We start from the raw sequence: 24294 nt of genomic DNA, 5'->3' as shown, positions 1-24294 counted from the left end.
TCATGAATTTCTTTGGAGGATATGTTTGTTCGCAAAATCAGTTGCTTACTTGTATCTTGGAAGTTCACATCGTTTCCATTGTATGCATTCTTCAGTTTGTTAGTCATGACTCTTAGGGCCATGATTTGTTGCCGTATGAAGGTGTCAGGCCTTGTGATGTCCACATCTACTTCGGGATTGTTGATCTGGTTGGTCAGCCCATCATTCATAATTTCAGGCAGGTATCTAGACAGCAAAATGGACCATTGGCTCAGTATATAATGTTTTATGGAAATGCGGACCATAGTGCAAATTCTATACTAAGCAATTTGACAGTATTAACTGTCTTTAACATTTCTTATAAAAATATTTAGAAAACCACTTAGTCAGTTTTACAGAGTCTAATAGCTACTGTTCTTTTGGGAGATCTTTGACATATGGAAACAAAGAAGAGTTAACATCACCTGACTGGTTAACTCTGCATACTATCAGCAAGTGCTCTTGCCTCTGCAAACCACAGTTGAGATTCACTAGTATAGAAAGAAAACTCTAAATGGCTAGATCCTCAGCTGATGAGAACTGGTGTTGTTCCATTAATGTCAGAGGAGCTACATTATTTTATACTAACTGATTATCTAGCCCAATATTCCTTTTTACTTTTAAAATTTTTATCCCTCTTGTTATCAGGGCTGGCCTTACCATGAGGCAAACTGAGATGACCGCCTCAGGTGTCAGACTTAGGAGGCTGGGAGGCGCCAGTAGGACCCAGAGTGTAGAAAATTGTATCTGATGTTGGTGCATATGTATTCTCTCTGCTCTAGATGCACAGAGACGGTGGAGTGCTCTGCTGGAGGAAGGAGGGCACAAGAGACATAACAGGCAGGCAGGAGAAAAGGTGAGAGGGAATAACAGAAAGCAGCAGGAGCTGCAGGGAGAGAGAGGAGGGGGAGACTCTGATGTACCTCTCTAGCACCCCCAGGAGCCTGGACTGATTAACACCAGCTTCTCAGGGAGCTTCCTGTTTCCTGCTCCTTCCCTGAACCCACTTGAGGAGAACAGGCAGTTAACTGAAGTAGTAGGAGCCAGTTAGGCCCTTAAGATACTGATATCTTCCCTCACTCAGGCCCTGCTACCAGTCTGCTTATTTGTTCCCTTCAATTGAGTGTTGAGAGCCACTATAGCTGGCATAGAACAACAGTCATGAGTGAAAGAAGAAAACGCCCCTCTGGGGCAGCCTTCAGAAAAAGAAAGAAAGCAAAAGAAGCTTTTCTATCTAAGCAGGAAGGAGCTTTCCTGAGATACATAGACACAAATGTTCACGGTGAGCCTTCTGGCCCCAGTGAGAATATGTGTAATGAGGAAATGCCTGATCTGCCAGTTAGTCAGAGTGTAGGTGACCTGGCACCTACTGCAGCATCCATATCTCCATCTCAAATTGATGTAACCATGCACATTCCTGAAGAAAAGTGTAGATCAGAGAAGAGTGTGGTGGAGGCACAAGAAACAGCTGCTGCTGAGTTTAGTTCCTTAAGTCTAGATGATCCAGTACTGTGGACCCACTTCAGCAGTAGCCTGAGGAGTTTCCTTGTACTGCATGGGCCACAGTAAGTGAAAAACTTCATGTTCCCCAAATACAATGAAAAGAGAAGTTTCCATCCAACACATTACTGGTGTGAAATCCCCAATGGTGACAAAGTGGAAAAGTCATGGCTTATGTACTCAAAAACCCAGAATTCTGCATACTGTTTTTGTTGCAAACTCTTTCAGTCTAATGTTCCAGCCACATTGGGTTCTACAGGAACAAAGGACTAGAAAAATTTGGCTAGAAATCTAGCATACCATGAAAAGGCAGCAAATCACCAGAGATCATCCCATAGGTGGAAAGAGCTTGAGATGAGATTAAGGGTAAAGCCATCATAGATGATCAGCATCAAGAGAAGATTACATCAGAGTCTTTTTACTGGCAAAATGTTCTGAAAAAGCTCATTGACATTGTGAGAATTCTTGCTACCCAAAACCTAGCACTGTGTGGCACTTCAGATCAGCTGGTTGTGCCAAACAAAGGAAACTTCCTTAAAATTGTGGAGCTGATGGCTGAGTTTGATGCTGTTCTCCAGGAGAATCTAAGAAGAGTCACCACCCAAGAAATGTACACACACCGCTCGCTACCTTGGAAAAACAATTCAAAATGAGATCATTGTTACTGGCAACAAAAGTCAAACAGAAGATTGTGGCAGATCTGAAGTCAACAAGATATTACTCTGTTATTCTGGACTGCACACCTGACATCAGCCATATGGAACAAATTACTTTAATGGTGCATTTTGTAACAACAAAAGAACCTAGTGAAAATGTCCCTGCAATGGTTACTGTCACAGAACATTTTCTAGAATTTATTGACATTGATGATACTACATGAGCTGGTATGACAAACGTGCTTCTTAAACAGTTGGAAGATACGGGAATTGCAACAGCTGACACGAGAGGTCAGGGCTACGATTATGGTGCCAACATGAGAGGATAGAACAGAGGAGTGCAGTCATGGATCTGAGAGTTAAACACTTGAGCTTTTTTTGTCCCATGCAGTCCTCATTCATTGAACTTGGTGGTCAGTGATGCAGCACCAGCTTCTAGTGAGGCTGCTGAATTTTTTAATGCAATTCAAAGCATCTATGTATTTTTCTTTGCATCAACTCATCGATGACAAATTTTGAAGCAACATCTGGGAACATCCTCTCTGAAACTGAAACCACTGAGTGCCACATGATGGGAAAGTCGAGTGGAGGCGATAAAGCCTATCAAACACCAAATTGAGAAGATAGATGATGCCATAGTTGCCATTATAGAGGATAATGCTATGACAGGAAGTGTTCATGGAAGAACAGTGGCAGAGAGAAATGGTATCACCAGAAATATACATAACTTCAAATTTCTGTGTGGCTTAGTGTTGTAGCATGATATATTGTTTGAAATAAATGTTGTAAGCAAGAGACTCCAAGGTGTTGACCTTGATATATCTGGAGCAATGGAACAGTTGGGCAAAGCAAAGTCATACCTAAAGTCTTACTGGTCAGATGAGGGATTTCAAAACATTCTGAAGAGTGTACAGAAGTTGGCAGAGGAACTTCACACTGAAGCTATTTTCCCACCCATTCAAGAATACAAGAGTCACCGAAGAAGAAGATATTTTGATTAAGAGGCATGGGATAATCCCATAAGAGACCCCAAACAACAATTCAAAGTTGAATTCTTTAACCAAGTGCTAGATTGTGCAATAGTCTGTTGAAGAATGTTTCATGCAATCAAGGAACACAGCAGTATATTTGAGATGTTGTATGATATTCCAAAACTCCTCACTATACTTGAAGAAGACCTACACCAGCAACGCAAGGCACTAGGGACAGTGTTGACACATGATGACATGCGCAATATTGATGTGAGTAATTTAGGTGATGAACTGAAAGCCCTTTCAAGATACATTTCAATAGGATCAAATCCAAAGGTTGTTCTGGAATATATGTGCAAAAAATAAGATGACCACCCTCTTTCAAAATGCTTTTGTTGCTCTTCGCATATTTCTAACACTTCCTGTAACAGTTGCCAGTGGAGAAAGCAGCTTCTCCCAGCTGAAGTTAATAAAAACACATCTATGCTCCACAATGACACAGGAGAGGCTGGTCGGCCTTGCAACCATCTCAACAGAGCATGAGCTGGCCCAGACTGTGGACCTTCAGGAAGCAGTTCAAATCTTTGCAACCAAGAAGTCACAGAAAGCACCACTTTGATTATTCAAACAGGTAAAAATGCCAGTGTTTACTATGCAGACAAGTTACATTTGCTGTTCAGGTGTTTGAAAGTTAAGTGTTACTTAAAATTTTTGAACAAGGCATTTTAAGTTGTTAGTTCTCCTTTATTGGGGTAGGTAGCAGAGCAATACCATGAGAGGAGTAGAACAGGAAGAAGGCAGAATTGAGACCTTTCAAAGTTTTGGCCCAAGCGAAGGGGCATGAGGGCATTTGAGTTCCCAGCCTCAGGTGCCAAAATGTTGTGGGCCAGCCCTGCTTGTTACGTAAAAATAGTTTCTATCACATATACAAATAGTTTCTGTCACATATAAACTAATTTCTTCAGTTCAGCTGCTTGCTCTATCTTTCTATCTTCGACACAAACATAAACAAACAATATTAATATCTTATAAACAAACCCAGAAATTTCTCCTACAGGCCAACAAGGAAAGAGTAAAAATAGAAACAATCATAATCATCTTTCTTTCTATGTAGTAGGTGCTCAGATTTTACAGTGGTGTAGGCCCAACAGACAGAGAGTGGCTATAAGACAATAAGATTCTTTCCCCAGGAGAAACAACCAGTGACTAGCTAAAAGTGATTTTAAGTCTAAGTATTTATTTTGCCTACTCTGCATTAGAATTCCTGTTCATGACTGATGATTGTTCTGCTAATTGACTCAATTAATGAGAAGCAGTGTTTGGCTATGTGTTTGGTGAAATATGATGCACCAAATTCCAGTGGCTGATTTATGTTTAACTTCTTGTCTTATTGTGTAATAAAAGTAGAACCTAGTTTATTTGATATACTGAGTCCTTAGTAGGTTTTCTATATGGAGAGCATATGAGTTATTTTCGAGGTTTAATGTAATAAGAGTCTTCTGGTATATTCTTTATTTAGCATGAAAAACAAGTTCCAAATTCTGTACATGGATCTGTGTAGGTGGATCCCTACACCCACCCAGAGACCAGCTGACTTCAAGAGGATGTCAAGTGGGCCTAGTTGTGTTCCTTCACCCCGATTCATTTTAAAATCCCCTTTAGAATCAGATTCATTCCAGGAATAGCCGTGACAAAATGTTGGTTTGCTCTGCTATGGTTGCTGTGACTTGAAAAGAGTCAAATGAATCACACACACACACAAACTGTATTTGCCCTAAGAAGGATGAACTTTAAAACAAAAGTATTAAAGATATGAAATCAACAACTTTATTGCATTGGCTCGCCATGAGAAGACTTTATTCCAAAGGGTGAAATATAGCGGCTAGTGCATAATACACTCTTAGTTTCAGAATGGGTTAGGTTTAATGACTCAGTGCCTAATTTTCAAGTTTGGGTGCCCAAAATTAGACAGCTAAATCTAGCTTTAAGATCTTAAATCAGATTTGAGGTGACTAAAATTATTATTTCATTGTCTTTATGCAGATTTAGTTGCCATACTTTAAGCACATACACCTTTAGTATTGCACTGTTAAGCCACAGTTAGCAACGAACTTTAGCATTTGTTAAATTTAAGCAAACTTTAAGAAAACCTGTTGACTTCAAAGCACTTAAAGTTAGGCTCACGCTTAAGTACCTTGCTGGATCAGGGCCTCAGTGTATTTGCAGCATATGAATGAAGTATTTAGACAATTGTTATCATAGTGGCTCACCTGTTTTCGCAAAGGAAAATCTCTTTTGAATGTAAAAGGTTAAACATTGCTACCCTTTCTTTAAACCAGGGATACAGAAATTCAAGTCCAAGGTGTTTTTTGAGTGACATGTTCCCCCTGAATGACAGCCAAGCACATGTTCTTACAGAAGCATTTTGATGTGTATGTGGCAGGGTTAAGTCACACAAAATTGGAAGCAGTGGCAGGAGACCATTTTTGACAGAAAATTGGCTGCAGGGTGGGCAAAGTTGCTCAAACACAGCTGCTTATGTTGCAGTTCTGAAAGTGGAACTATCCCTGTGGGTATTAAGCTTTGCTGCTGCTCTCGCTGTTAACCATCCCTTTTGGTGCATGGTAATAATAACTATTATAAATAAAAATAGAATGGGAGAGGCTAGCCTGAATCTGCGTCCAATGATTTCTCTCAAGTCTTTGACGAGTGAGAAGCTGGACATTACTGTTTATTTTCTATTTGTTTCTTGCTTAGATATAGCAGTAGTTTAGTGCCATTTACATTTTCTAAAATCTTAAACCATTTCTTCATTCCTCTTTAGCCTTTCCATACTTCTTACTTGCCTCAGCAGGCATGACAAAAATGCTTTTTGGCACCTGTTATGCGAGTCCCACAAAGCTTGTTTAAAACCACAGTCAATTTTTTTTCAATATGCAGCTGATGTTCCAGAGTATTTTCTTTCTTTTCAAGACTAAAAATGGCTGATGATTCTTTTCAGATTGCTTACATAAGAAACCTCACCCCTGTGGTGAACAAACATGGATGGGTTTTCCACTTCATGAATGACATCTGACTTAAAGGGCAGTGTCCTCCATATTCTGCTGCTGCAGCAGCTGTTTACTTAACACTAGGAAATTCCACTCAGTAAGTGATGTAGCTTTCATTGGTGTCTAGTCTTGTGGGGAAGACAAGACAAAATGCAGCAGGAAGGTTCACTGAAGCTAGGAAAATAGCAGACAAACTTACTCGGCCTGCTAAGATAAAAGGGCACTTACAATTGGCTCACTTGGCCAACCAGACAACTCAATCGATCTCTTTTCAATCATAGGGCAAGCCCCAAAGGGATTGGTGTGTGTGTGTGTGTGTGTGTGTGTGTGTGTGTGTGTGTGTGTGTGTGTGTGTGTGTGTGTGTAAAGGAAAGACAGCAGGTGGGATATAAGGGAAGACAAGGAGTGGAAGGGAATGGTTCATCTGTCAAGTCACTGGAAGGGGAGCCACAGCAAAATTTGATTGGAAACCAGACATTTATTAATAGAAAAATTCGTTTAGTTGCTGAGAGCTGGGCTTAATGCATTTTCTCCAATGGCGCTGAACAATAGCTTTGTTTCAGCTGCACTTAATTGCGGACATCTGTTGTCAGAAACGGGCCATTTTCTTAGTACAGACAATGCTCTAGTGCAGGGATCGGCAACCTTTGGCATGTGACCCACCAGGGTAAGCACCCTGGCAGGCCAAGCCTGTTTGGAGCAGCAAACCGCAGCCAGTGGGACCTGCGATCGGCTGAACCTGCAGACGCAGCAGTTAAACAAACCGTCGCAGCTCACTGGGGGGGCTTACCCTGGTGAGCCTCATGCCAAAAGTTGCCGATCCCTGCTCCAGTGCCTCTCTCCTTCCACCCAACACAGAGAGACCCCGAACTCTGTGGGACCAGGCAGCTAAACTGTGTTCTGTAGGAGAAGGGAAGAGATGTTTGCGGCTGGCTGAGACTACAGCATTGTATGCATGGCATTTTACTTGTCATGATATTTCAAGGGCTATTAATTGGGATTTCATATAACTGAATACTGACGCCTGAGACTTCTACAAATTCATAGACTCATAGACTCATAGACTCTAGGACTGGAAGGGACCTCGAGAGGTCATCGAGTCCAGTCCCCTGCCCTCATGGCAGGACCAAATACTGTCTAGACCATCCCTAATAGACATTTATCTAACCTACTCTTAAATATCTCCAGAGATGGGGATTCCACAACTTCCCTAGGCAATTTATTCCAGTGTTTAACTTCCATCCTATCTTTCATAACAGTCATGTGGGTGAGCAGATCACCCTGTCATTGAGACCTCACCTGCACAGAGGATAACATTTTGTTACCCAAGTCTCTTGCATTTATTCCCAAGATACTCTTTTAAATACAAACAACAAAATTTGTGTACAAGTTTCCATGACTTTGAATATGAGATGTGATGGGGTAACCATTCTGGGTACTTCTCAGAAGGCACTAGGTTTGAAATATCTATCATTAACTTTGATTCTGGCTAAGGGTTTTTCAGAAACGGGATTCCATCCATCTTGTAAATGTTCCCAGTTCCACACCATCCAACTCCCCTCTCCTCTGCCCCAATATTTACATTTGACCTTACCAAACAAATGCTTTTTCTGTATCAAGGATTATCAACATAACAAGTGCACCCTTCCAGAAAGTCAAATGGATCATTCCTGTAACTTTGCATGTTATTTGCTAATTGGTGGCCTTGGATTAACCCCATTTGATCTCATGGCAGTAGACACATACCAGTGGATTTTAATAACCACAAGTGACCTTGGTGTTCTGCCTCTTTCAAAAGATGGAATAGCTTCCATTTTCTATAACCTCAGTTTCATAACATACATTTTCTGGTATATGCAATGTTAAAAGATGGATGTGTTGAATGAAACACAAGAGCCGCTGTGTATTTTGCAATTCTACAACTACAATTTTCTTTGATCAGCAGCACCTAAGACACTGTTTTTTAAAAAATATTTTGTCTTTTGTTATATTTCCCTGTTCATTGCTTAGGTATCGCAGTAGCTGGAGTGGCTCACAGCTAAGAGCGCCAAACTCAGGTCAGACTTTTAGGCTATGGCTACACTACAAGGCTTTTAGCAACATGGCTGTGCCGCTACAGCTGTGCTGCTAAAAGCTGTGCAGTGTAGCTGCTGTTTGTCAGCAGGAGAAACACTGTTCACATCGGAGATTTTCATCAGTTAGACTTTTGTCATTCAAGGGGTGTGTGTTTGTTAACACCCCTGAATGACAAAAGTTTTGCCGACAAAGTGCCTGTGTAGACAAATCCTTAGAAATCAGGGCAGCCACCACATTGCATACTTAAGAAAAAAACTAATATCCACTGAGCAGAACTATGCTACAATCAAGAAAAAATGCTATGCAATTGTCCGGGCAGTTAAGCAGCTTAAGCTCTATTTGTATAACAAAAAGTTCACTGTACTAAGTGACCAGGCCCCACTAGTGTGGCTACACCGAGCCAAGGGTACAAAATCTAGATTTCTTCTTTGGAGTCTATTGTTGCAGATGCTTTATCGAGAATAGGGAATCCTTAAGATCTATCCAGAAGTGTCATTGGGAAGCGGGGAGGGGAGGCTCTAGGGAGGGGTGTAGAGGCACAAGCAGTGAGTGGGGAGCATTGGGGGTGGGGGCCGAGCAGGAGCAGGGCCTGAGGCAGAGTGGGGGTGGAGTATGGGTGGGAGGAGGCCAAGCGGGGGTGAGTCTCAGGGTGGATCATGGGCGGAGCCACGGTCCAGGTGCTGGTGCCCCCCCTACTTCTAGGGAGCTTCCTCTGCTCATGTCCTGAGGAACTTATTAAGAGAATCTAAGCGACTGGCAGACTATTATACTAGGGAATAGGCTAGATCACCCAACTGTTTTTTTCTATTTCTAACGTCTATGATTCACTCTGGAATTCAAAATATGTGCCTATTTCTACCATGGGGTAAAAGGGAGGCTAGCACAGAAGCCAAGGCAGAGAACAGGCAAGCATACGAATACAAAGAAATCAAATCCTTTATTTACAAACAGGCCAGCTTCTGCTGCCCTGATTCATGCTGACTAGTACTTTACTGTAGATACTAGCCATGAGTAAGGGTACGTTTTATGCAACAGTAAAGAGGAATGACCTTGCTCTCTAGGGCATTGTCAAATTTCACATATCCTGTTAATTACGTTTAACTGACACTTGGAGTAACAGTTTCTCTTTTGTTCCAAGTGCAAGACTTCCCATGATGTAAATATTGCAAAAGGAAAGGTGCAAGAGAATTGCTCCTTTGTAAACTCAAAGGAAAACCTATCCATTTTGGATGGGCCAAATCCTGCATATTTAAGATAATATCAAGCCCTAATCTGTAGAGGTGCCTGGGGCAAAAGGGAGCTGAGTGGTACTGGCCATGCACGTAGTACAAAAAACTAGAATTGCTCAAGGAAACCAAGCAGGATTTTAGCAGGCATGCTGTAGGGCTCTTTTCAATAGGAGCAGTATGCACTCCTTATTAATGTGTGCTTCACAGAGCAACACACACTAGCCAGCTTCCTTTTGCCAGCAGAGCACACCTGCAAGAGGTCGTAATTTATGAAACACTGCTAGAATAATAGCGATTGTGGAGGAAGATGATTTCAAACTTTATTCTCACATGGTCCTTTTAAGATGAACATAGTATACATGACATGGCTGCAACACCACTGTATGTTGTTATATATCAGGGGTCAGCAATCTCTGGCACGCGGCTCACCAAGGTAAGCATCCTGGCAGGCCGGGTCAGTTTGTTTACCTGCCACATTGGCAGGTTTGGCCGATTGTGGATCCCACTGGCTGTGGTTCGCCATCCCAGGCCAATGGGGGCAGCGGGAAGCCGTGGCCAGCACATCCCTCAGCCCGCGGCACTTCCTGCCGCCCCCATTGGCCTGGGACAGCGAAGCGCGGCCAGTCAGAGCCGCGATCCATCGAACCTGCCGACGCAGCAGGTAAACAAACTGGCCTGGCCCGTCAGGGTGCTTTCCCTGGCGAGCCACATGCCAGAGGTTGCCAACCTTTGTTATATGTAAGCATTTCTGCTATTGTTCTGTTAGCTGCCATTTGCTTCCCTCACAGGCTTCAGGGGCACTCAGTGGAAGGGGACTTACAGCTAGACATTAAGAAATACTCCTGGCTTTGGAGAGTAGATTTATACCAGTTCTTATCAAATTATGGTCCATAGTCCACCTGTAGACTGCAGAGCCCTTTGGGCTTGTCTGCAAAATGAAACTTTTGACAATTAAGCAGTGGGGGATTAAGACATTGGGAGGGGAGGTGAGTCCTTGAGGGAATCTTTTTCTTACAAAGTATCCTGCAATGGAGAAGTTGATATACGCTGACTTATGACATATTGTTAATTTTTTTTCATAATTACATCTTAGGCTATTGGCTACATTCCGACTTTGGTTGCTAAAACTTTTGTTGGTCAGGGGTGTGAAAAAACCAACCCTGACCAACAAAAGTTTCACCAGCAAAAGCGCCGGTGTGGATAGCACTATGTTGGGAGGGAGCATCTCCCACTGTCATTACTACCGCTGCTCATTGGGGATGGTTTCATTATGCCGATGGGAGAGCTCTCTCCTATTGCACAAAGCAGCTACACAGGATACCTTACAGCAGCACAGATGCAGTGGTACAGCTATTCCACTGTAAGGTTTGGAGTGTAGACATAACTTAAGACAAAAGACATCCAGTTCAGTTCAAACTTGAAGGGTTTTTTGCTGTTTCTGTGGCTGTCTAATTTTCATCTACCAGCTTGTTTCCACAAATAGGTAATGGTTAATAAAGCTACAAGGTGGGTTTGAAACTGTATCACAGCAGTGTATCACTCAGGACTAGAACTGTGCAAAGGAGTGAATTTTTGGTTTGCTGGCAGTTTCAAAAAATTGAAAAAAAAATTTCTGACCAAAATTTGTCAGAATTTTTGGTGAAGCAAAAAGTCAGAATTTTTTTTGGTTTCATGTTGTATGAAATACTTCTTTCAACCTGAAACAAAGTTTCAGGCATCTTTAAACATTTTAAAATATAACAAACAAAGGTAATTTGGAAACGAAGGACAAGATTCGCCAGGAGACTTAAGTGTCGTCATGAAACCAAGGAGCAGAGAGTGCTGCCACCTCTTTATAGCCAATAGCTTTGGAGCCACAACCTGAACTGAGGTTCCCACATCCCAACTGAGTGCCCTAACTACTCAGCTATTGAAATGGGTAGCTGTCAACTCTCCTGCTGAAGCCATTCCATTTTGTATAATTAATTAAATAGTCATTGGATCAGAGCATGAGAGTGACTCTCTAGTGTGGTGGTTAGGGCACTCATGGGTGGGGGACATCTGTGTGTTCCAGTTCCAGTGAAGACCCACTAGGGTTTGGGCCTGGGGATTATCACTTTTCCTCACCTAAATCCCCTAAGAATCTAGCTTTAAAAAAATCAAAATGTTTCAATTTGGAAAGGTAAAAACTAAAAACAACCTTTTTTTCCCCTAATCAAAACAATTTGCCAAAATCAACACAAATTTGTGAAATGTTTTGGTCAACCCGAATGCATTTTTCTGTGGAAAAATTTTTGGTCAAAATTTTTTTGCCTAGCCCTACTCAGAACCCATAGCTCAAGGGCTGGCAACCTCTGGCACATGGCTTGCCAGGGTAAGCACCCTGGCAGGCCAGGCCAGTTTGTTTATCTGCCGCTTTGGCAGGTTTGGCGGACCATGGCTCCCACTGGCCGTTGTTCACCATCCCAGCCAATGGGGGCGGTGGGAAGTGCCGTGGGCTGAGGGATGTGCCATGGGCTGTGGGAGCCACAATCATCCAAACCTGCCGACGCGGCAGGTAAACAAACTGGCCCGGCCCGCTAGGGTGCTTACCCTGGCAAGCCGCGTGTCAGAGGTTGCTGACCCCGGCCATAGCTCCTCCCTTCACCTCAGCAGCAGCACTCATAGCTGTTGCTAAACCAAACTGTAACCTTCCTTCAACATGCTCCCTGATCCAACCTGTCCACCACTTTCTCAGCAATGACTATCCACATGTGTTTCCCACTTGCTGAATCAATCTGTGAATTTAGCAATTTTCCAGCAACAGTCCTACCACAAAATAGTGATCCAACCTGACTTCAAAGTTGAAAATTACAGAAAAATTGCTGAAATATGAGAGCAGCTGCCAAAGCAGTTTCTGCACTCATGTGGTGTAAGGTCAGGTCTTCCACATGAGGCAACTAGGAAGGTTATATATATTATATCCCATCTATTTTTCAGTTTTACTCAACCAATAACCAAAAGGATTACCAATAAATAGTAAAATAGAGCTGAAATTCCAATATCTGTTACATCCTAAGAGAAGATCCCATGTGTAAATTGCTTCACTGTTTGTCCATCACTACACAGGGACACTAACAAGTACTAAAGGGCTCTTTGTGATCTCAGAATAAATAATTCCACCTAGAATCTAAGCAATGAATAGTCTCCATGTTCAAATTCTGACACAATGTGAACATTCAAAATGTCTCACACTCTACATTTAATGGCACCTTGATGGTAAGTGCTCCCAGCTACTAACTTTCTGTGGCAATTACTTGTTCTGCCCTATTTCCATTTCAGTGCTTTAAGTGGTTTTGTAAACAAGTCTTAGAACACATAACCAGCTAACCACTCCAAGGCCAGATGTGGAATTAGTATGCTACTATCTGGGGAGGAGTCTTCCTCACCTAGCTTTGGTATGGCCATTCCAGCAGTCCTCTTCATTTGACATGCCAGCTGTCACTCTTTCATCCTTGCAGATAGTATATGGTAAAGTTGACCAGAACTTTTTTGAAAGCTTCAGTTTTTCTTTAATGTCTGTTACCTGATCAAGAGACAAGAGGCACACTTGGTTAAAGAGGACATCCATACTCACTGTCATTTTTAAGAAAAGAGTGCTTAATTCCATACTATTTGATAGTGGAGGTTAAGAAGATTCCTGTATTTCCTGTATTTCCAAGCAAGGCATATTGCGTTTGGGTTGAATGCATAAATAATCCAAGACATCTTTAACTCACTCGTCCTCAAGCTAGATGTTTTTAAACAGAGAGAAAAGGGATAGCCACAGAGAGAACATTTTGTTCTTCCCTATTCTCCTTTTTGACTGAAGAGTTCTAAATTTCCATCCTCCCAATCATCAATCTGCCTGGTAGTCTAATAAATGCCAATTCAATAAAACAGTGTTTCATCAGATAAAATGTCTCACCCACTGATCTACTTGGTTTGGTAAATTGTCTAAATAATTATATTTAATTCTACATGTCTAGCTTATAATAACTGTTGAACTGGTAGTGAACAGATGCAAAGTACCCAAAAGCTGTGAGTAAAATGCAATAGATTTGGAGTCTGTGATGCTGAAAAGATTTTACACACACACACACACACACACACACACACACACACACACACACACACACACACACATCATATCATATCATATCCACCTATATAACTAGAGCCAGATAGATATTTATATGTAGACCTCAACTTCAAGAACTGATAGGACAGATTTAAAACAGTCCCTGAAGTTGCAAGCTCCCTTCTGTGCAAGAGATTGCACTGGTTGGTATAAGCCAGCAAACCAGTGCAAACTTGCTTTCAGCATGTATTTGATGAATGTTCAGACCAAAATGTTATCAGTTTTTGTTTTGCATTTGGTTTACAAGGGCAGAAAATCTATAAATGTAGCTAAAAGGCACAACAAAGGGTAGGCTACAAAAGATTAATGGTATCATTGGGCTTGCAATGGTTGCTCTTATGGAAACAGATGCATTTCATATTAAATGTAATACGATTATGGGGAACTTGTTGACTAGCTTTCAAAGGAAATCACTGAGTTTTATTCTTTAAAAACCAAGAAATAAAAGCTCTCCATTCTTCCATTCAGTTTTAAGATAGGCTTTTCAGTGGTTGAGGCACAAGATTGTACTGGGCTATTTAGCTCTTTAATCTTTTGTTCTGAAGACAGTGTAGCTCTCTGAACAAATGCCCCACCCTGCTGTGTAATACTGAAACTCTGTCACATTATACTGCAGGTGATAGAAACATCTGAGAATATTGCATCTGAAGTACTGTGCACATTTTCAACAGTAACTGAATAACCAAGATTCTAAATAAGTAAAAAAGTATTTTGCTGCATGACTTGTTGACAACAATTCCTGCAATGATAGAGATCTATATACATCTCCTCCAACCCTAGTTTAGTTTTAGTATCACACACTGCAGCAGCATGTGCAAGCCTTTCAGTTCTCAACAGGGGAGCCCTTTCAAGCCAAAAAATTACACACCAGATTATCGACACTAGGCAAATCCTCAGTGACTTTGTAAATGATGTTGAGATAAATCAACACAGTACATTACAGAATATTATATTGATTTCTCCTAGTCCTTGCTGGATCTTTTGGGTCTCTTGGAGCAGAGTGCCTGAGAAGTGAGTGGACAGGAATTCCTCCCACTCCTGTTTGCCTGGGACTGAGGGACAAAAACTGAGGTTTACTAGTGACTCAGCCAATCAAGGCAAGCAGCTCTGTTAACCCCCAGGTGCTCCCATACCAAGATGTAAATTCCACAGTGCAGTAGCTTGGATAAATTCTATACAACACTGTCTGGCTTGAAATGGGGGAAAAATAGGCTGCAGAAAGCAGTAACTATTTCAATAAACTCCAGGAGTTTAAAAGCAACAGGAGAACATTTCTAATCCAATGGCTGTGACTATTTATTTAGGCTCACTGTGATGCCTGGTGAGCAGTTATTTACAGAAGTATTCCCACTGACATCAGTGCTGAGCTTGGATTCTCAGGAGTAGTGACTTATATCAGGAATGGGTTCTGACCCCTAAAACTTAGATTTTGATAGCCATATGAAAAAGAACATGACTGGCAATTTAGTACTGTATACTTTCATTTTGAGTCACAAACGAGTAAATATCCTTTGGAAGGGGCTTTTCCTTCATTTACCCCTTTATGAAAGCCGTCCCTTTTGCTGTGCTAATCCTGCACTTCCATACAATTCTTAGTAAAGTCTCACAGTATTGTAAGGGATTTTAATGGAAGTCCCATGGTTCAAACCTTGGATAAGGTTTTCAGAATATCCCTGTAAAAATGAACATGAGAGGTCCAGCTCCACTGTCATTTTTGCAAATGTTATGCTGTTGTTGTACATTGGCTCTCTGTGTGCACACTGCTTTACACCACAGAAGAATGATGGATTATTAAACTTCATAATCATAGTGATTTTTCTGCACTACAAAAACAGATAAGACAAAGTAACAAGAGCCCGCGTATAGCACATTGTAAACATTAACTAATTAATCCTCAAAGCTTTCCTCTGAAGCATTATCTTCATTTTGTAGCTGGGGGAAATGACAGAGAGAAATTTACATGACTTGGCCTAGTTCTTATATAGCACTTTTCTTCTATACCTCTCAAAGCACTTTACAAAGGATGTCTATATCATTACTCCCATTTTACAGACAGGGAAACTGAGGCATGGTGACTTGCCCAAAGTAATATCAGCAGCTGAACCAAGGACTCCTAAACCATAGTTTAGAGTATGACCCACTAGCCCACACAGGATAATACTTACCACACCAGGTACCTGTGCTCTCCAATAATGTAGTTTCTTCCCTATCAGACACTTAGAAGAGGTGATACTGTAGTGCTGTAATCACTGCTGAATGACAAATGTTTTGTTTCTAATGGTCCCCACTGCAGATACAATGTCTTAAAACTCAGATTATGGAAAGCTACACTCTAAAAATAAACATTTAAATTGTATTAGAGTGGGGAGTGTGGTAATGAATATTTTCACTTGCCAGCTATGTCCTTCTCTAGCCTGTTTTACTCTGACATTACACAGTGTTGAACAAGGGCATTGACACAACTCATCAAGTCTTTTATTCTTTCACATAGCTTTACTGGGACTTCTGCTCATCCTTTTGAAGCATGGTAGCTATAGCTGGACTTGACGGGCTCAGCTGGCCTGCTGTTCTTCCCCCATGAAGCTAACCTTTGACTTTGGATTTTCTGGAAGTACAGTGCCATTTCTGTTAGCTATTAGTGGAGGAGGAAATGGTGATACAAGCTACTTGAGGTTCCCTTTAAGAGACAGAGTGGAGGATGATGGTCATGTTTATTAGAGGAGTGGGTGGGTGAAATTCTGTGGCCTGCAAAGTACAGCAGGGTCAGACTAGATCAGGGGTCAGCAACCTCTGGCATGAAGCTCGCCAGGGTAAGCACCTTGGCGGGCCGGGCCAGTTTGTTTACCTGCCATGTTGGCAGGTTCGGCAGACCATGGCTCTCACTGGCCACGGTTTGCCATCCCAGGCTAATGTGGGTGGCAGGAAGCCGCAGCCAGCACATTCCTCAGCCCGCGCCGCTTCGCGCTGCCCCCATTGGCACTGTTGGTCAGCCTGGGATGGCGAACTGAGGCCAGTGGGAGCTGTGATCGGCTGAACCTGCCGATGCGGCAGGTAAACAAACTGGCCTGGCCTGCCAGGATGCTTACCCTGGCAAGCCACGTGCCAGAGGTTACCAACCTCTGGACTGGATGATCATAACGGTCCTTTTTGGCCTTAAAATCTATGAATCTATGTTCAGTCACATGGTGTGAAAGCTGAGTGGATCAGAGATATATTTTAAATGTTAAGTCAAGTAGCCTTAAAAATACTGCACAGAATCAGGGAGACATAATTCTATGGAATTCATAACATTTTCCTGAGGGTTTCGGGTGACTTTAGTTGTGAGGTCGTCCCAACCACATCAACAGAAAGTCTCCTGTTAGTTGCCACAGTTATGTGTTCTCCACAATACATCTTTTGAAGATCAACAGCATTCTAACAAAATACATGTCAGATGTACAGTACCCCTAAGATGAGATAAAAGCCATTAAAGATTCAGCTAATATTTCTCACTTGTGGTTTATGAAGTCAGACTACTGTAGCTCATTCAGTGAGCTGTGGCCTTGTAAATAATTCCTTGGTATTTATTATTCTGTGAGTTTTTCATCTGAATTAAAAATTACCTTTCAAGCTCTGTTAGACTTTTATGAAAACATTTAAACAAAAGGCCTATGTAATTTTGATATTTTATATAGTTCCCTTCCGCTCGTTCTAGCAGGGATTGGCATCCAAATCTCTTTGAATGGGAATTATCTGATTTTTTCTTGTCAGACTTTAGGATCTATTCTGAACAATTCATCCAAAGATTATTTAGGGGAAAGTGTTGATCTGAGTTGCAGCAGCTGTCTGTCATAAGAAAAGGGACTTACAAATTGATACCCACAAAAATATTAGATTTCTGGTTCATTAGTGTATGTAAATTTGGTGATGGGTTTGAAAATTGTACAAGGTTAGCCTGGCCCATCTCTGTAATTGTTCACAGAAAGCGTTACTGTGTGAGTGAGAGATGTTAAATGTTTGAGCATGAATTTAGCAATCCTTCAAGGGCAGGGGCGGCTCTATGTATTTTGCTGCCCCAAGCATGCAGGCAGGCAGCTTTTGGCAGTGCGCCTGCGGGCGGTCCGCTGGTCACGCGGATTCGGCGGTGCGCCTGCGGGAGGTCCACTGATCATGCGGATTTGGTGGTGCATCTGCAGGTGGTCTGCTGGTCACGTGGATTCGGCGGCATGCCATCAGCGTCCCTGCTGCCAAATTACTGCCAAAACCGTGGGACCGGTAGACCTCCAGCAGGCATGCCGCCAAAAGCTGCCTGCCTGCCACCCTCACACTGACTGGCAGGCTGCCCTCCGGGGCTTGCCACCTCAGGCACGCGCTTGCTGCACTGGTAGCTGGACCCGCCCCTGTTCAAGGGGGTCTTAAGTGCTGAGAGGAAGGATGGACTTGTGGTTAAGGTATTGGCTTGGGACTCAGGAGATCCAGGGTCATTTTCTAGCTTGCCACAGACTTCCTATGTGACCTTGGACAAGTCACTTAGGTACTATGTCAGCAAAACACTTGGACATGTGTTTTATTCCATCCTTGTTCAGCAAAGCATCTGCTTAACTTTAAGCATGTTAGTTCCTTTGAAGTTCAAAGCATAAACTGAGAGTAAGACTCTACCATTCTGATTTTTCAAATTACCTTGTACACAAGATTACAAAGCAGTCAAGTATCAGGCCCTTAAATCTATAGGGAACACAATCCCAGAATGATTAGCTCCATCATAGAAAAACACCAGCTAACTCCTACTATTCAGAACAGACAATTTGGGTTAATTAAGAAATGTAACACAAGAATAATAAAGGCCTGACAACAAAATGATGACATTTCATTAATATGGAAGACCCAGGAGAAATTTACCCAACTATTTTTGAATTGTGTAGTCACAGCTAGGAATTAACCACACAATTATCTGCTTCGGGTAACAGTCTGTTGAACATCATACAGGTAGTATCATGAGCAAGACTCAGGCATTGTTTTAAGAAGAAATGTTTCCTATTACTCTTCCTCTGACATTTTTTGTGCCACTTTTTTATGGTTATTCTGCAAATTTCAGATGTTTTTGTATTTTAAATTTAAGTGGGAAGCTAAGTTTGCCTTTCTGTTTAACTGTTCGCCCAAGTGAGGCCCAGAGAGTCTAAAGCAGTGATACTTAGACTGCAGCTCATGAGTCACCAGTGGCTCTTCAATGTGTGTTTGGCGGCTCATTGCAGTACATGATATTAAAACATGGTGTGATTTAATTATTAACCAATCAGGATGTTTTTACTATGTTATTAACTAATTTAATTATCAGCTTGCACTGAATTATTAATTTATTTGCTGTGAGAATTTTATATATGTAACCCTTCTGCTTCTCTGAGTTGGCAGCAACAAGGGCCGGGTTCAGTATCCAGGGGTTCCGTTTCAATAACACCATGCATAACCGGCTCGAGCCCCCACCCAGTGACCTGGGACACTTACATACCACACCCCCCTGGGCGCCTCTAGGAGGCAATACTTCCCCTCTTGCAAGCACGGAGTCTGAGTGTAGCAAAATCCTTTTAATAAAGGAAGGAAACAATGCGGCATCCCATTGGAGAAATTCCACAAACAGGATTATAACACAAATCATAAACAAAAACCCACCTCCAAGTATGTTTGGCAATGTCCTTTCCGCCTTAGGGTCTTAAGCCCAATCATCCCAAAGTCCAACAACCTGAAAGTCTCTGGTCAGTGCCACCCCAGAATTCAAAAGTTTATCTGCAGAGTTTTACCCCCCCAGCCTGGGTGGAAATGGGGGGGAGTCCACACAAGTGTTAAGGGGCACCTTACGTGGGCCAGGGCCAACTGCTCCGCCTCTCCGTGGAGTTCTGCTGCAGCCTTCACCATGACCAGCTCCACTACACCAGCTGTGCCACTTCTCCAGCCGTCCCTGCAAACCTCTTCACTCCACTCACTGTTCCATGGGCTGCTCCAACATGCTGCAAACTGCTCTGCCAGCCGCTTAACGATAGGTCTTCATGCTCCCCCACTAGTTAATACAGCACTCAGTGATCTCAGCTCAGCTCAGCTCTTAGTAGGGGTACCCTGGTGCTGGTGCACTAGTGGCCCAAGCTGAATTCAGCTCAGCAGTCTCAATGGACTCCTAATGGAATCAAAATTAGCTCTACTCTTTAACAGTGGAGAGAGGAGGATGTGCAATTGGTGTTCCAGGCCCTCAAAAGGGGCCCATACCATCAATTACACACACCAGTCCCCAACTTCTCTCAATTCACTGGGTATTGGAACCCATGTCCCTTGTTTAGCAAGTGTCACTTAAGTTATATTGAGACATCTCTGTCATAAAGCAGTCTCGTAGCCCCTCATTCACATAATCGGGTGGCAACACTTTATTTATCCTGCCTCAATAACAAAGAAATTGGGGATCCCAGAGCTGTCAAAATAACCATCCCAGGCTGCATTGGGCTATGCTGGGCGTGCCCATGCAAATATCTGAGAATTCACACTTTCTGAAATTCTTTCCACACTTCCCATAATTCACCAACAGATGTCAAGGTAGAGCTCATCCTGACTCGGCTTATATATATATAAACTAAATATTTCCTCTGCAACCTTTGGCACACGGTGGGCCAGGCTGGTTTGTTTACCTGCCGCATCAGCAGATTTGGCTGATTGCAGCTTCCACTGGCTGCGGTTCGCTGCTCCAGGCCAATGGGGGCTGCGAGAAGTGGCGGCCAGCACATCCCTCAGCCTGTGCAGCTTCCCGCAGCCCCCATTGGCCTGGGACGACGAACCGCGGGTGCTTACTCTGGCGAGCCGCATGCCAAAGGTTGCCAATCCCTGATATAGATAGTACTATAGTAAATGAAACAATGAATTCACACTACTGAGGCTCCTTTGGGTAATGTTAATCACTAATTTGGCTACTGAACAACTGAGGTCTGAGTATCACTAGTCGACAGCCAAAATCCAGGGTTGGCTTTTATCCCTCTCAGCTCTGTGCGCAAATCTCTCACTAGTCACCAAGAGATGTAGTGTCAAGCAGGAGTAACTCTCTCAGAGCTTTCTGGGCAAAATTCTGCACTTAAGTAAACAGTGGTGTAAACGGTCAGAAAATGTTTTAAGTGGGTATGCTCTGTAAAGTGCTGAAAGCGATGCGGGTTAAGGGACTTACTGGCCGCTGCTTCCAGCAGCCCCTATTGGCCCAGAGCAGCAATCCGTAGCCAGTGGGAGTGGCGATCGGCTGGACCTGCGGATGGGACAGGTAAACACACTGGCCCGGCCCACTGGGGGCTTTCCCTACACAAGCGGCAACCCCTGTTTGAGAAACCCTGATTTAAGTCATGCGTTGTGTAGTGAAGTGCACATCATATGTGGGTTAAATGGTAAGGGAGAGGGAATGCGCAGCTCATTGTGATTTGATTTCTACTATGTCATGTAAGCCAAACACTGTCCATGAATTTCATGCATTGATTTGGATTTATGGTCAGTAGAGATTTAATCTGAAAGCATTCTAAAACTAATGGCCAGCAATTTTGTTTATAGCAACATATTCTGTGTACTTGTGGCATGTACAGTGTATCTGACTATTTATTATGTCTATGTCTATCATTATAGTGTGATATTAAGTATAAGAATAGTATGTCAAAAGCTTAAAAGTATATTGCTGGTGACCATTGTTCACTAGCCATAGAAACATAGTGAATAAAAATGATATGTGCACTGCTTTCCTTTGATTTCATTCAACTTCATTCCTACCAGCTTGGCTGAAACAAACTATTGATCTTATGATCCATAAGACTGTTTGGGTGCACAGCCCATGGTAGTGCTCCTGTCAACAGCTATCACTGAATGAGACAACTTTAATTATAGTCTTTTATTTTTATTGTTTTTCAGACATTACTGAGCCTGCCTTAGGCTGCCTTCTCCCCAACCCCTTTCACTCCTCCCCCACAAAATCATCACCTTCCTTAGTAATTAAATGGGAACTTCCACAATGTGAATTTTCCAATGATGCCGGCTGAAAGTGACCATGATAATGGGTGCAGGTTGTTTAATTTTAATAGAAATTAGGTTCATGAGAGTCTGGATCAGTTAAACAGAGGTTTGTAAATGGATCCATAATTGAATTAATTGGAGGTCAGCTTCAGTATTTTGGTATTATCACTATAGGTGCTCATTGCGCCTAATTTTAACTTATACAGTATAATGATAATGGTAAGAATTAATAAAAGATCACTCCTTAAGAACTATAGACTGCAAAAAAATAAACAAAAAGTGCGTAGTTTTTGAGGCAGGGAAGGGCCCTGATCTAGCTTTAAAAACAGAGTGAGTTGAGAATTTGTTCTATCCGGGTTATTTCCATACACTATATATATTAGTATTTCCTAATAAAACAGATTTAAAAGCCAAGTGATTGCTGAACCACACACTTAGTTGTGAATTATTTTCAGCCTTTTAAAAATGTAACCGTATATCAAGTTGATTCTGGAGAGTTATAAATCACAGGCTGGCAGATTGCCTGTTCTTACAGCTGTATGCATTCATGTGTGCATATGGCCCCCTTTTGTGCTCAGAAGCCTCGGAGTCGCACAAGCCTCGAGATGGCACTATTGGTCAGCCTTTTCCCCTTTCTTACAACCACATGCTACATACAAATTATTTCACCCAGAGTAAAATCTTAGATTGTTCCACTGCATATAAAACTGACAACCCTGTTATTTTAAACTTGAAACTGACAGGCTGTTATTTTAATGAGGTCTGCCAGTGCCAAGGTTAACCAAAGCTTTATTTCCCTACAAAATGTTAAGGCCAGGGTTCTAAAAAAGAGGCTGTGAAATTTTATGGGTATTGATACTTTCTCAGCATGCACGAGTTCTAAGAATTTCACCAGGATGCCTGTACAACAAATACTTGGTTTTTTAAATGATTGACTTTGGAACATAAAGCCATCTAAAATTCTTCCAATAACTTCCTTATCATGATTCATGTTTCTGCAGAGAAAAGGCAACGACAGCTCTTCTAATCAAGGAGAAATGGTAAATCAGTTTTAAAGCACAAATAGACACTTTGGTAATTTATAAAACAAAACTAATGAGCTAGGAGACATTCTAAAGTGAGAATGCTCTCCCCTTAGTATTTAAAATGAAATGAAATGAAGGGATTTTGATCTGTGAGAAAAACTCATGTCTCCTGACAAGTAAAACTTAGGGATAGATTCTGGTCCTTTAATCATAGTAAGTAGAACAATACTTGACTACTAATTCTGCTGATTTCATAGATCCTCAAAGGTGAAGGTATTTAGGTTCCTAACTTCCCCTGATTTCAATGTTACTACTCAGCATGCGTAAGGGTGCGGAATCCCAAAAGCAGAGATGGGCCAGAAGTGTTAAATGTGTACAGAAGGTTGAACTCCCAAAAGTTTCAGGGTCTTCAGATCCAGATAACTGACTTGGGCCTATTTCTGTTAGCAAGAGAGGCTTTTTTTTCCATTGTGAAACTGTGGTTTTAAAGCAAGAGCTGGAGCTCATTATACAGTTTTAAATAAAATGATTTCCAGACAGGTATGGTATACTCTCACTTTTTATGCTGAGCAGGACAGCCATCTGTGGGCTAACAAATACTTGTGCCCAGTTTTATGTGCATGTTTCAGTGCTTGTGCAAGATGTTGGCCTGTCAACCCTGGAGACTAAAGCCATCTGTCTCGTCACAGAGCAGATCCAGCACTGGCAGTGGCAGTGCAAGCTGACCCACAAATGCCCTGCTGTTGTGTCTCAACACCAATCTGGAAGCACTACCTATAATGAAGAGATGCTAGGACAATCCTTCTAGCTCATTTAAGTCCAGGGCCCCTCTGCTGGGAGTGCCACAAACCAGGTTACCAAATGGAGCCAAATGTCTTTTTTTTTTTTTAATAGGGACCCTTGTTCACTGAAAAATGCATTTAGATCATTCCACTCAAACCACCAGCTGATAATGACTTTCCAGTCCTCAGTGACTCATAGGGGATTTCAACCTGAGATGCGGAAGGGAAAAGCTTTATGTTCAATTACTAATTTTCTGACTCATCTAAGAGCCCATTGTGACAGACTGACAATATCCTGGTCAAACCTTATGAATTAAAGTGAACTCTACTGAATTAAGTTAAGCCTTATTAAATTACGTTTAATATCTTTGGAGTTCAATGTATTAAAAATGCAATTGTTTATGTGTTATTGAGAGATTGTACATATCTCCATGGGAAGGGTAAATAGGAGAACAGCAAGGAGTGATTAGGCAAATTTACTCAGGTTGTAACATCTCCAGAGGAAAAAAACACCCCCCGGAAAGATGCACATACACTAGTTCAGACTGGAATCGTCAGGGATCCTCAGACAAAGAAAGGATTTTTGGATAAATAGCCTGGTTTTTAAACTGGCTCAGAGCCTGCTTTTGGATTGAGCAAATGGACAGGACTTGTTGTCCAAGGTGGGTGCCAATCCTTATCCCTAATCACCAACCAGAACACTTATCAGAGTGAGGAGGTGATCTCAGATGAGTGTGTAGGTACTTTGATTGTTTTTAATGTTTTTTCTGTAGTGTTTTTACCTTAAGAATAAAATAGGCTTGTGCAGAAAAAGCTGTGCAGTACCCTATAACTTTGGGCAGTCACCGTGC

The 24294-nt window shown here is 42.1% G+C and overlaps 1 protein-coding gene across 2 annotated transcripts in view; it reads right to left on the bottom strand.

Moving 5' to 3' along the window:
- GPC6 (glypican 6) overlaps positions 1-24294 on the bottom strand; it is a 1184479-nt gene that overhangs the window by 6234 nt on the left and 1153951 nt on the right. For both annotated transcript variants that reach the window (XM_030567367.1, XM_030567376.1), the window contains 2 exons: positions 12908-13044; positions 50-225 (listed from right to left, as the gene is read on the bottom strand). In XM_030567367.1, the coding sequence (XP_030423227.1) occupies positions 50-225; positions 12908-13044 (313 nt within the window). The remainder of the gene's footprint in view (positions 1-49; positions 226-12907; positions 13045-24294) is intronic.

The sequence above is a fragment of the Gopherus evgoodei genome, chromosome 1, assembly GCF_007399415.2.
Source record: "Gopherus evgoodei ecotype Sinaloan lineage chromosome 1, rGopEvg1_v1.p, whole genome shotgun sequence".
Lineage (NCBI taxonomy): Eukaryota > Metazoa > Chordata > Testudines > Testudinidae > Gopherus > Gopherus evgoodei.
This window is presented reverse-complemented; position numbering and strand designations above follow the sequence as displayed.